Genomic DNA, 15,137 nt, shown 5'->3' on the forward strand with positions numbered 1-15,137 from the left:
TCACAAAAATATGACTTAATAAAAATATTTCTTTTAAGAAATCAATATTTATCTATAGAATAAAATTGAAAACAATTATCTGTTATGAACTAATACTCTGTAAAGAGAAAGAGAAAATTGGACGTTGAAGAAGGTAATGAGGCAAAGAGTTTTTAGCTATAAACCAGTTTACCATTGGTATGAATTGTAACTGGAATATAACTCGAAACTCTTTTGCATTCTATTTTGACAAGAATGCGTTACGTTTTTAAAACATGAATATAACCGTTAGACAAAGAACAAATTGTATTGGTTCATAAACTTGATATATGGAAATCCAAGAGCACATTAATGTGGGAAACTTTAATCGTAGAGACGTAGTACACCATACTAAATGATATTTGTATAGATAATAACGATGTTAAAATAAACATATTTTACAGAAGTATTGAATTTAATTAATATCTTATATTATGATGTTTTCTAGGAAACATCTTAAATCGGTTTTCAAAAGATGTTAATAACTTGGATGATGCCTTACCTTTCAGTTATTTACTTTCATTAAGAGTAAGTTTACGTTAGTTTTAAATATTTCGATTTCTGTAAAATAAGTACTAAATTTAAGAGGCTCAGTTACTAAGGTAACATGTGAATTACAGATAATCTACAGTATTTTGTTTATAGAAACGAACAAATTATTAACAATGAACAAGTGAAACACACAATGTACTCTGTATTTTCTACTGATCACGGCCAATGCCAAGAAATTATTCTAGAAAAAAGAAACTTTTGTATATTCCCATTAAAAAAAAAAGATTTCAGAATTTCTAAAGTATTCTCTTACTACTACTGAAACTCCGCCATTCTTATAAAATCTTTTTACTATCAGAAGACTTTACAACGGTCAAAAAAAAAAAAAAAAAAAAAATAGAAATTGAAAAGAGCAAGGTTAAACTACAGGGTGGTTGAAAGGAATTTTCCATTCACATTTTTCTAACCATGTTGTTGTCTGGTTCGAAGTGTGGGATGTTGCGTTCTTGCAAAACAATTTTTACTCCTTTTGTGAACCTGCCTCTTCATTGATTTTTGGAAACTTCACTGTTTGCATGAAAAACTCAAATGTCGGCTTAATCTTTAAGTTGGACTATATATTGATCAATTCCATTATGTTGCAACTGTCACTGCACACGTAGAAACTGATCGGTTCTGTGTAGGCTTTGTTTTAGCAAATGTAATGTAGTAATTATGTAATCCACGTGTATATTAGCAGGTGATTGTGAAATGTGTTTAAATAGTAATTTTTCTTGAGGATATTTTGAATGATAATTAGGTGGACAAGAAGTTAAAGTATCAACCGAAACATTCTGAGGAATACGGGAGATTGCAAATAATTTGAAAAACTTCAAAAATTTTCTGAATAAATTTAATCATTAGAGCCTTCATAATGTCCATAGCAGACCAAACAAATATATCTTAATTTTTAGTGTGTAAAAATTAAAATATTTATTCTGACCATGGAAAAAGATACAATTAGGTCACTGAATTAGGTGCAATTTTGCAAAAAATTTATAAATATAATTGTGAAATTTTACAAAAACATTATGAAATAAATTAAATTTTTATATATTTTTGACTTAGATCACTTTCATATGAGACTAGCTCGTGTATTTTTTAATTTGAAATGTAATACAGTACCGTAATTCTGGTATCATAGGAATAACGTTGATCTTTGTTTAGTATTTTACATAGCTTTTAGTAAAAGCAAAGAATTGGGATAGAATTTACGGTGGAGACTAGCAGTTAGTGAGAAGATGTAATGTTTCACAAATTGCTTCTAGGCTGATTACCGAAGACATGCAGTAGTCTGATTGCAGCCTATTAAGGTCTTTGAAATCTGACGATTGGACTTTACCATGAAATTCTTTAAATTAATTTTTGCTTTTTTATTCAGCAACATGTTGCTGAGTAAAAAACACACTTTTGCGTTACCTGGACAAGAGTAAACAAGGATTCAACTTCCACTTCTTGTTTATATGCAATTTTAATTACAAGTAGATTAAATCGCATTGAAAGGCACTGGGGTAACACAACACTACAAATTTGGCAATGCTTAGAATAGTAGGATGTTTTTAATTATTTCCAGGATAGCTACGGAAATGCCCAGAAAACTTCTAACTCACAACTCTGTAAAGTATGCATTAAAAATACATTGCCCCACTGTCGGGTTTATATCTTTTTTATAGTAAATCGTTAATGAGTAATGAATCAAAATATATGAAATATTATAAAAACAATGCAGTCATCACGTATCCTAATATAGTTTCTATGATATTTTAATTTCTCTTTCATGCAACATGGATTTTTTATTAAATATCTGAATATATAATATACTAAAATGAGAAATATGTTTTATTTATCAGAAATTTATACTTTTTTTCTTTATTTTAGGGATACTGTCTACTTGCAGGCATGTGCATAGTTCAAGTAATCCTCTGTCCTTATCTATTCATATTGACATCTGTTCTTTCAATATTATTCTATGTTTTGTGGAAGATCCATAGCAAAGTTTTGAATAGCATTAAGAACTTGGAAGGAAAATGTAAGTATTTTTAATGTATCACAAATTATTATATTTACTTTAAACCTGAATTAATAACTTGAATAGGACATGTTATTTTATTACATTTATTTTGCTTTAATTATAAAGGCTCTGCTTAAATAATTGAATGCTATACATAAATTTGTTTTGACAGCAAGAAGTCCAATATTTTCTCATCTGAGTGTATCCCTTTATGGACTCACGACAATTAGAGCATTCAATGTTGAAAATAAATTCAAGTCTACCTTTAATGAGTATCAGGATAAGCACACTGCAACGTGGTTCATTTATGTGGCTTTAAATCGTTGGGTTTCCATATATGGACACATCATATGTTTCATAAATGTAATTATTACTGTAATCATTTGCAGTGTTTTAATTGATGCAGGTAAGTGAATGTATTTAATTGACTATACTTTATATTATAAAAACTTTAATTTTATTTTTTTATAACTTATAATTTTAATAATTGCAACTTTAGATAATATAGGAAGCCAAATGGGACTTCTTGTTAATTATGGATTAGTAATAGTTTTGAATTTTCAACTAATTCTCAGATATACATCTGAAATGGAATTTCAGGTAAATAAAAATTCTTATAAATAATAAACATATATAAAGAAAATCCGGATTTGTTTATCGGGCTATATCATATCTTTCGAACAAGATGAAATTCTTGCAAAAAACGATCTAAACCATCCCCATACAACACCTAATTTTTGAATTATACTTAACATATTTTAATAGAATTAAGCTTGATAAAGAAATCCTGCTGTTAATTTTGATATTTCGGATATTATGTATTTTAAAATGTTATAACTAACTAAACCCTAACTGAAAGACTAGGAAACAAACCACTTTTCTAAAATTTATAAAAACAGATTGTTGTGCCATCAGAAAAATATCTTCTGGAAAATAATTGATAGAAATTTTCATAAAATAGTTCAATTTTCGTGAGAAATTAGTCATAATCACCCTGAAACCAAAAAAAATATCAAAATTATAACGATTTTAAAGAACGGATAATACTCTAACCAAAATTTTAAAAAAAATCATCAAAAAATTAAAAACTAGAGACCAGTAAAATCTAAGAAAGTTATTACGCTTCAAATAATGTTGTCGCTAGATGATGCTGTATGAGATATATAACCCCTTTATTTATGTATCGATGACCTCTTCTTTTGTACGATGACCTCGTGTGTGCTCTTTCCTTTTTTTCGTTCGTTTGTTTGTTTGTTAAATTACAGCAACGCAACACTTGGTCCATCTGCCTAGGGGGGATGCCTTCCGGGAGGTCTTTTAAGGGTAACTGGCCCCTATTCAAGTGTCACAGACATGGAGAAACCCGGATAACTCCATATGGCCAGTTTGTCTTGGCAAGGCCGAACCCACAACCGAACTCCCAGTGTTCAGGGAACGGACCGCTTGGCCACTGGTGAGCCTTTGATTTCACTTGATCTAGTGAGCATATGCTATGTATTGTAGATAAAAGTTCTATGTAAATATTAGCCTTACTATATACTTTGTAAGTTAATAAACAACAAAAGTAGATATTTAGTTAGCATATTACATGTTATTTCCCTGTTTTATTTTTCTTACATATTTCATTCGTTTGTATAATTAAAAAAAAAATATGAAAAAATCAATATTTTCTTAACTTTCCAACTCACAGAGAATGTTCCATTGTATGATCCATAATGAACACAATTTCCATAATATCAACATAGAATAAATATATATTTACAATAATAATATTTCTTAAATTCCTTGTTTTTTTCATAATGTCTGAACTAATTTCAGTTTTATTCCGATGGGCGAGTGCCTTTATTTTTTGCATTGCAATTTTCTCAGTACTGGTTTAGTGCATCGATTTCTTGCAAGGGCGCAGTAAAATTTTAATTTTTTCAAAATTAAAATTTTTATTATTATGAAACAATATGATTTAGTTATTAAAGATAAATTTTCCTTTTAAATTTCAAACATTCCTGATGTCCACTGCTGTTAGATAGTATATAGTGAGTTAAAATCTGAGGTGTTTCATTTTCAGCATTTCAGATCATATTACATTAAAATAAATATACAAACACATTTTCTTTAAATCCACAAGTGTTTTATATTGTTAGATTGTAGTCAAAATGCAAAAATAAAAAATTTAATCGTAGTTTTTAATGCGATGTGACATTTTGACCATTATATGACAGTTGCATGGTTTTTTATGTATGAAATGCCTGCATAGTTGTTCTTTGGCAGAACGCTAGCAGTTAAGGATAAAAGCTCTCTAAGTTAAAAATCCTAATAACATAACTAAATAAAGTCATTAGTTCTGATAAGTGAATGAAACAGTTATAATAAAACAAAACTTTAATTGATTTTATCCATTCAAGCAGAAGAGTTTCCTTGTTGAGCACGTTAGCAATCAACACTGTCGCTTTTTTATCAGGTTAGTACTGGAAACATTTTTGTTGAAATGGCTTATGAAATCGTGATTAGTAGATCAATGACATTGCTTGTTTTGTTAAAATCACGCTTGATTCTTCAGCTCAATTAATGCTGCTTTACCGCACAATGCACTGACTGTTGGAAACACTTCAGGTTTAGCATTATGCAAATTTTGATTCCTTTTTACAAAAGAGAAAAATATGCAAAATTATACTTTTCTCATATTTACCTAATATATTAATAAAACATATTATAATTATTTATTAATTGTTTATGGTATTTTATTTTTTAAAAAAAAGTAAATGTAATTTATAAATTTTAAAAAGTGTTTCCTTACCCCAAAGCAAGTCTTCCTTTCCTTTATTTTTAAAAATATCTAGTTAAACAGGTTTTAGTTATAAAATATTTGTACATATTATTTTACCAAAAGTACAGTAACTGCGTAGGAAAAGAAACTCGCCTAATTATAAATAATATAATTTAATCAGGTCGATAATAAAAAAATGCGATATTACAGAGTGGCACATATTTTCCTTCCTATTACGTTATTATCTATTATAAAAGTAGAATTGTTTCTATTAATTTGTGAAATCCGTAAGTTTCAAACTTAGTGTTATTTGACAGCAAGTCAATTTTTCAGATGCATTCGGTATCACGCATTCTGAATTACAGCAAATTGAAGTCAGAAGCATCTTATGAAAGTTCACCTGATAAAAAGCCACCTTCAGATTGGCCACAAAAAGGAGAAATTCATTTTGAAAACGTATCATTACAATATTCAAAGAATAAAAATGTAGTATTACAGAATTTATCATTTCGTATTTACTCGGGAGAAAAGGTAAAACATTTTCAGAATTCACAGAAAATTGTTATTAAATTAATTATTATCTAAAAAGGTTATTTATTAATTTCAGATAGGAATTGTTGGGAGAACAGGAGCAGGGAAGAGTTCTGTAATAGCCGCTTTATTTCGTATGACAGAGCCAACAGGAAAAATAACCATCGATGGAGTTAATATTAAAGAAATAGGTCTTCGGGATCTACGTAGTAAAATATCAATTATTCCTCAAGTAAGTAATAATTAATTTAGTAAAATTAATTTCTACTTATTATTATTCAAGTGAATTTACTGTAGAAATGTCTCTGTATTTTTATATGTAAAACTTTCATAATTGTGTAAGATAAAATACAAAATTCTTCAGAAATAGCTTGTATAAAAGCAAAGGAGTTCAGATACGTGATACGTGTCTGATAGCAGTTTTTATTCTAAAATTTGAAATTATCCACGTCACATCAGAAACTACAATTGTATTTTAAACTTTTACATTCTTGTATTTTTTCTGGTAATGGAAAATACTTATGGATTGCAGATATGCGTATTTTATGTTTACATTTTGAGATTTCAGCCAAAAAATAAACAATAAATAAACAAATCACAATTTAGTTTGCTATAAATTTTATTACCTTTCACGGATCAATATCAGGTTTCATATTAATTGAAGAGAGAGGATTTTATTTTAAATAGTGTGTAAAATTGTATTACTGTAGCAGAAAATATTGGTGACGTTTTCACCTTCGCCCCTGCTAATCTCAACAAACTGCTAATTGTTATTTTACAGAAAGTCGGCGGCCTGACCAGTCAATGATAAGACTACTGATTTAAAAGCATTGAGATTATTTCATATCAATAGAGGTCATGACACAAATCATCATTCACGGTGCTATTTAAGTTACCCTGTAAACAAAAGTTCCATTTCCACTTAAACATTAGAAAAATGCAAATACTGTTCTTTTATTAAACTCGAAGCAGAAGAAAAAATTTGTTTCCGGGAGTACCATTAGAGTGATGCCTGAAAGAAACTTTGGTCTATCTCTGCACAAAGTTTTCGAATAACACGGAAAAAGATGAATCTGTTGACTAATTTGAAATGCCACTTGTATTAGGAGCGACAAATATCTTAGAATACATGTGGGCATTCGAAAAAAGAAAATATTATTTAAAAAACTGGATCATTATGAAACACGTGTGTAAAGATGATTACCAGGAATAGTTACTTAATACCTGACAAGTAGGCTCTGCGAACCACGCATATTATAGAGGTAAAATCTGATCTCTACTCTAAACCTCTGTTATTCATGTGGCATCTAACTGATGTTATAAAAAGTTTCCTTAAAAGTTAATTTTTCAGAAACTTTTGTAAATAATCTGTATACATTAATACTCTCTTAACTCTCCAAAGGTTCCAGCAGCTTGGAAGGTTTGTTAAAACAGTGCTCCTCTACAAAACTGCGATTTTTGATTTGATCATGACATCATTGGATTCGGTAAAATATTAATACAGAATAAATATATCTTTACCGCGAAACTATTTTTTATATTTATTATCTCTTTCATATTGTCTAAACCAAATTCAATTTATTGAAAATGGGCTGTTCTGCATTTTGGTGTTTTATGTCGTTTTCTCACAATTAGAATATAATAAAAATTTAACAGGAAACTTTTATAAATCATTTCTGATGGAACTAGTTGTCAAATGTAAAAAAAAAAAAAAAAAAGATATTTTTCTGACTAGAGTAGAACAAATGCATTGTCATCTCATCTACTTCTGCCTGATAAAAACGTTCTTACAGCGTAATAAACAGTTAATAGTTAAGGTCGTTATTACAATAATGATGAAATATTTTTTCATTGGTAGTGGCTCATAGTGGACTAGAGATAATATAATCTTGATAAAACTTTACTATAATGTAAAAGTAATAAATTGTGACTGTGAGTTCGTATCTGTGTCAAGAGGATTTTGTCAATTACTACGAAAAGCAGGGTAATCATTATACAATATTGTCTATAATTTTCAATCGTTTAATTAATATTCCTGCCAGCTAACATTTAGTAAATCAAAATTTACTTTGTGTGCATGAACTAAAATTTCAAGCAGAGATCTGTGCATAAGTGAGCGGTGTGGTTTTGTACATTACTATGTGCTCGAATGTCGATCATATGATTCAGAATAATGATAATAAGTCTGATTAAAGAGCTCAAGTAAACAAATTAAAAATATTCATTAATGTGCGGTTTTATATAATGTGCATTGATTTTGAAAAGTAAAGAATGGACATAGCTTATTAAATATTGCGGAAAGAGGTAAACTTGCAATAATTCTTTTTCAATAATCCAGGACAAATGTTGTCTCAGGTGCAGTATTCACGAACTTTCATTGAATTAATAATTCAGTAAAAAACTGAATATAAAAATCATATAAATGTTGTGCCTTGTATAATTTATACCAGCTAATTTCCAAATCCTGGGTATAGAACTTTTACTGAATAAATTGATTTATATGACAGTATCAACTTTGAATACCTGCAAATTCGATTTAACGGAAGTGTTTTTAATAAAGTAAGTAAAAGTAAATTATCAAAACGTAGCTAATACTTCATACATATATATGCATTATGTCTTCTACAATAATATTGAGAATAAAAGTGTTAATATTTAATTTTTCACAATTGTAATTCATCGAATTTAATATAAAACTTGCAAGCAACCAATGAATGATATCTGCCATATTTTAGGATCCGATGTTATTTACCGGTCTTCTTCGAAGAAATATCGATCCTTTTAATGAATATTCGGAAGAAAAACTGTGGAAAGCCATAGAAGAGGTTAGAAAAATAAATATTTCAATTTAAGCTGTCAATTTTCTCTTTAATTGTTTGTAGTGATAAAATATAATTACCATGTACTTATTTTAAACATATTTTACGTGAAGGTGCAATTAAAGGAAGTTATTGGTAAATTGCCTGGAGGATTGGATACACATTTAACAGAAGGAGGACGAAATTTCAGCGTAGGAGAAAGACAGTTAATTTGTCTCGCTAGAGCCATTCTTCGTCAAAATAAAATTCTTGTCATGGACGAAGCAACTTCCAATATCGATAACAGGTTAGAATACACGAAAACATAACTATAAGTAATTTTAAGGAAAAAGTAATTTTTCTTGTAAACTCTTTTTTTCTAAGGCAACTTAAGAATAAGTATACAAGAGATACAAATACGTTATTTTTGTATCTCTTGTATACTTATTCTACTCTATTTGCATTAAGTTTTTAATTTATAGCCTTGTTATTATTTACTTACTTTTTAGCTAGTGATATTAACACAAAATGAAAAGTATGTTCTTAATGTTATTAGTATTTTAAAAGTATCTATGTTATAGTAAGTGTGTATTAACAACAGTTTCCAATTTGAGAGTTTATATGTACAAACATTAAATGAACATGAATACTGTTATAAAGACACGAAGCAGATAGGGATAAAGGCTGAAATACTTTGTAGAACAGCACGTAGCTATTACAATATCAAGAAAATGATAATTGTGTTATGGATATTTGGACTTTATGCTTTTCGCATTATAGTAACACTAGCAGGTAAGTTTTCGTTGTCCGGGCAAAAAATAAAACCAAACGTTAACATTATTTCATACTTCTAACCGTTCTATTATATTATATTACAGTATTTGATTTAAACTTACAAAGGTTATATTATGTAAGAGTTTTTCATATCGAGTTTCCACTCTAACACATTTTTAAAATTCTTTAAATTGTTTACAGTAGAGGAATAAAGAAGATTTTAAATGTGTTAGATTGGTCACTACTCGGTGTAATAAACCGTTACGTAAGATAACCTTTGTAGTTATATAAATCAAATACTATAATATAGCAAATATTAAAACGAAAACCATACAACTAATTTGTTTATTTCAGCCTACCAATACAGTCCGTAAAGAAATTATAAACTCAAGTGAAAATTTTCTGTGTTTTAATTTCTTTTCATCTACAGTCAATTGTTACTATATGAGATGATTTTAATTAGTCTTAAGAATATATAATGAGATAAACAAGTCTTTGTATTGTATCATTTTAATAAACAATCAAAAATTTGAATTGTTATAATTTTTTGTTGTAAACAATTTATAAACTCAAGGGTGAAAACTGATTATTACCGTTGAATGGAACAATTTACTATGCATGTATTTATGTAAATTAGTATGTGTAACATTTTGGGTGAGTCTAAGAATTCAAACTAAAAAAGTGACAAAAATGCCAAGGAGAGTAACCTTAACTGAAAGTGAAATACGAAAAATCTATTTCTTTAAGGGAAAAGGGTGGCCAACTCGTAAAATAGCTTGAAAACTTCGAAGATCTCAAACTGCAGTACAAAATGTACTAAAAAAGGGTGATAATTATAGCAAAATTAAACGTACAGGACAAAAACCAAGTCTGCAGCCTCGTGATCATCGCCGCATTGCTAATCTTGCAACAAATGAATCATTGTCTACTCGTGAGATAGGTGCAGTTTTACCAACTCCAGTGTCCCACCAAACTGTGTGGAAAAGCTTGAGAAAGAATAAAACAATAAACTTTATGAAAGTGAAGTCCAAACCAAAGCTAACAGAGTTACATCAGTCAACAAGGCTGCAATGGGCAAAAGATCATGTTACCTGGACAAGTGAATTGAGAAAAATAGCTTTCTCAGATGAGAAAAAGTTTAACCTGGATGGCCCGGATGGCCAAGCATATTATTGGCACGATACAAGAAAAAATCCCAGGGTCAAATCCAGTAGACAACAAGGTGGAGGTTCAGTAATGATCTAGGCAGCAATCGGATATGAAAGGAAAACAGATTTGGCATTTATTAATGGGCGAATGAATTCTGAGACCAAGCTATGTTATATGAACATCTAATCCCATTTGGTCCTCTCATTGGTGGTCAAGACTGGATCTATCAACAGGACAATGCATCTGTTCACAAGTCAGCCAGTACTACAAAGTGGTTTTCACATGAAAAAATGGAAGTGATGGTTTGGCCAGCACATAGTCTAGACCTTAATCCCATTGAAAACCTTTGGAGTCAACTTGTGGCATTAGTTTATAGCCATGGAAAACAATACAACACATCCGATGAGTTTACAGTTGCATTGTATAATGCTTGGGACAAAATTAAACTAAGTGACATTCAAAACCTGCTTGATTCAATGCCTAAACGAGCTGTGGAGGTAATTGAAAACAAGGGAGGGTCCACAAAGTATTAAAAACTTACTAAATCACCCTTGAGTTTATAAATTGTTTACAACAAAAAATTATAACAATTCAAATTTTTGATTGTTTATTAAAATGATACAATACAAAGACTTGTTTATTTCATTATATATTCTTAAGACTAATTAAAATCATCTCATATAGCAACAATTGACTGTGAATGAAAAGAAATTAAAACACAGAAAATTTTCACTTGAGTTTATAATTTCTTTACGGACTATCACGTTTATCGCGATACTCAGATGGTAGGAAATGGTACAAAGTCGATGGTCAAGTAGACAGAAATTGAAAATATACCTTAACATTAAAAAATATTATGATATCTGAAAAATCTAACTCTAGAAACCCTACCATTTGCAGCCGAATATCAAACGGTAATCTGCTAATCAATGAAATTTTGGAAAAACAGACCATATATTAATTAAAAACTTCACCCTCAAAAACCACTTAAATCATATTTTGTGCGGCCGGTAACCTTATATTATGTAATTTTTCTATTCGAATGCCACCATATCACTAGTCCGATAGAAAGAAAGAGCTGTTGTAGAAAGGAGTCAAAGTTAATTTGACCAAAAGAAGTTGTTGACCTTCTCCCGGAAAAGAGGATGGTCAACGATTACTCATTAATACCGGTCTACTAATTACTATTTGAAAACTGATCCGTGTTGGATGGGTTGTGATGGCCCTGAACGTGTTCGGCTTCGGGTAAGTCTTGTTGAAATAAAAATAATCCTTTAGAAACAATGCGAGAATAAATGCTTTTATGTGATGATAAATTTTTTAAAATTTTGGCAACAGATTGTATAAATCATGTGGGAAGTGTGTTTTCATTAATATTGCGTTTATGGAAAAATTGTAAATATAATTAATTACAATTTTTTCAAATTGCAGATCTATAAATTTCCACTTTTACCCCTTATCTAAACGAAGTTTGATATATGACCGACACGACTTTATTGCTAACAGGAAAAGTATGTTGTACACGGGCAAGACCACCACTAAAAGAACTGAAAACAATATGACGAAAAGTTGCAGCCCAGTGTAATGACGATGTCACAATAAATAATCACTCGTTGGAATTAGTTTGGTTGGTTAAAAAATTCTTATAAAATACCTGGACCATTTCGTGAAGTCGTAGAATTTTCACGAGTAGTTGGGTTCTCCAACTTTGTTTTGGAATATCCTTTAGTTCTCGAGAAATTACAATAAAAGAGAGAAAATTAAAATAAATATGAAATTTTAGACGGCCATCTATCGACATAAATCGAATTTAAATCTCCCGCCGTCATCTGATTGGTTAAAAAAATTAATATTCCTAATTGGCTCGCGTCAGAAAAAAGTAGGTGTGACTTCTGTAAATGACGCTATCGGGAGTGCACCGATGCGACCGGAAAAAGTAAACAGCCTACGTCATTAGTCTAACGGTCCTTGTCTGACCTACTTTTCGTAGAATCAACATTGGAGTGAGCTGTAGTAAAACGTAGTAGTTTATAGTAAAACGGTCTTCTCTAATATTCATAGTAATTTGTAATGCTCGGATTTCAATTTAATAAGTATTATTTAGTTCAGAAACATTATAAATACATCATTAAGTAGGAGAATAACGAAAAACTTTATTTTTTAGTATAATACAATTTACAAAATCGAAAGTTCGTATATCGTAATATTATAAAAAACTACATCGAAACATACAAAGTCACCTAATTTACTTAAATTCAGTTCATTATACAACTGTAGATACTCTTGCCTTCCTCAGTTTCCTCAAAACAAAATTCGAAAACTTCAATTAATTCTATAAATATTTAAGCGCCATTACTATTCGAATTAACTGTAATTACAAATATAACTGAAAAATATTTTCGACATAAACCCTAGGCAATAATTATCAAAACAAAATTCTTCAAGTATAAATTTTTCTGATCGAGTAATATGTAATAATAGTTTTATCTATTACTCTTGCCATATTCAACTTTCTATGTTCACATCCATTTAGTTTCATCTAATTACACTTTAAATGTAAAAAAATCTACCAACAAATAAGTTTTCTAATAAAGATACTACTTGCTAATTAAAGTTTGTATTCTTCTTTGACGTAGTTCTACGTTTTAGCACTAAATTGGTAGACATGTCTAAATAACACGCTTATAAACACTAAAAACCATAAATGTTTCGAAATTAGAACTAGATATATGCACAAATAAATTAGTACACCTATAATACATGCCTTCATTTATATCCAAACAAAGATCAGTTCTCTCTAATTGTCGAAAAATAAATTATTTTCAACTTTTCTTTCTGAATTTAGAACTAATTCACAGTAAACTTTATGCCTTAAAATATCCATTGCAATCAACGCAAAATGTATGAATCCACGTAATAAAAAATTATCGCAGTGAACTTCGAAAAAACGAGAAACACAGAATTATTAAACCGCACTTTACGAAATCTGGCGCGAACTGTCGTATACAATAAACAAAACGAAAATGCTCTTGTCCAATGTCATCAGGTGACAAAAAGTTTCTAAATAAACGCTAAAAGTTTTAAAGAATTCTTTCACAAAAACCGATGAATTTAATTAATACACAATAACTAAATCTGTTTAATAAAGGTTAATAATTTTCCATTATAATTATGCAAATTAGATATAAAAAAGATCATCGCGCAAATTCTCCCGCGAACCATGGATGACTCTTACGTCATCTGGATTGAAGTTTCCTGCAAAATACTGAAAATTTTTATATAATTCTTTTACTAATCCAGTCAAATTTAAATAATATAAAATGTCTAGATCTGTTTAATAAAGATTAGTAATGTACTATCACTAATATGCAAATTAGATATGACAAAGATCACTGTGGAAAAATTCCCGCCAAGATAAAAATAGCTTTCGGTCACGTGATCACCAAGAAATACGAAGAAATATGCCTTAAATTTAATGTTTGTGTACAAATTAATACATTTTAACTAATGTCATCGTTTAAAATTTAATGTTTCTGTAAAAATTTGTAAATTGTAACAAATTTCATCAAAGACAACAGAATAATTTTCAGCTTATAAAAACTCTACAATAAATGATTATTTCTTCGAAAGACGTCGATATGCACGAATAAATAATAAATATGTAATAATGCTTTTATCCATTTTAAGTGGATATTGTAAAAATTAAGCTATTTAATTTGTTTGTCTTTTATAATTTAGTTTCCAAAAATTTTACTGTGAAATTCCATTTAGTAAACAGAAACAAAGACAAGCTATTAGTTATAAACAGGACAATAGAATAATTTTTACGTAAATTGAGTGAAAATACAGAAAAAAAACGAATTATATCAAAGATGGGGACAAACAAGCTTACATCTCTAGAACAGAGCTTATAATTTGTTGTCAATTCCAGCCTGTTCCTACTTTGACTGTTTTTTGTTGGTAAAAACTTATTTTTTTAAAATAAAAGTACTTTGTTGTTAGTGAAGAAAGATAAAAGTATCGAAATATAATATTCAGAATTAAAAATATTGATGTATGTCCATATTAGAAATGTATATTTTTTTCCGATATTAGAAATAATATCACGAAAAAAACATTATATAAATGAAATACGGCCATAAACAATTTCTTTCTGTCAAATAAATTACGGATTAAACAGGCTTATCTAGAAAAATTCAATCGCGAATAACTGACTTTAAATATACAGAGGATACAGTATGCTTGTTATGTGATAGTATCTGCGTTTACAAATTAACAGAATTTTTTTTTTTTACACATTATTATGCTATAATCTAGAAAACTATGTTTAATAAAAAGACATACTACAGAAAGGGTAAGAAAGGAACGTCAGTCATTGTAACTAATGTATTATTGAAAGTTTCATTCATATAGATAATTAATTTTATCAAGATACATTTCTCCAAAAGAAAATTATCGATATTTATCGTAAATATAAGTAAATTTTATTATAATTTAGATAAAAACTCATTTTTTCCCCACGCATGGCTTCTTTCCCCTCCCTCTTACTCCTATACTTGGA

General features: G+C 29.1%; 1 protein-coding gene across 1 annotated transcript in view; it reads left to right on the forward strand.

Moving 5' to 3' along the window:
• The window catches only part of LOC136977330 (ATP-binding cassette sub-family C member 4-like), a 53,745-nt gene that overhangs the window by 32,476 nt on the left and 6,132 nt on the right, over positions 1–15,137 (forward strand). Inside the window, exons 16-23 of the mRNA XM_067272797.1 lie at positions 467–546; positions 2,428–2,578; positions 2,733–2,966; positions 3,060–3,160; positions 5,658–5,855; positions 5,932–6,087; positions 8,591–8,680; positions 8,788–8,960. Of these exons, the coding sequence (XP_067128898.1) occupies positions 467–546; positions 2,428–2,578; positions 2,733–2,966; positions 3,060–3,160; positions 5,658–5,855; positions 5,932–6,087; positions 8,591–8,680; positions 8,788–8,960 (1,183 nt within the window). The remainder of the gene's footprint in view (positions 1–466; positions 547–2,427; positions 2,579–2,732; positions 2,967–3,059; positions 3,161–5,657; positions 5,856–5,931; positions 6,088–8,590; positions 8,681–8,787; positions 8,961–15,137) is intronic.

Source organism: Centruroides vittatus, unplaced genomic scaffold, assembly GCF_030686945.1.
Source record: "Centruroides vittatus isolate TY-2023 unplaced genomic scaffold, ASM3068694v2 contig_453, whole genome shotgun sequence".
Taxonomy (NCBI): Eukaryota; Metazoa; Arthropoda; class Arachnida; order Scorpiones; family Buthidae; genus Centruroides; species Centruroides vittatus.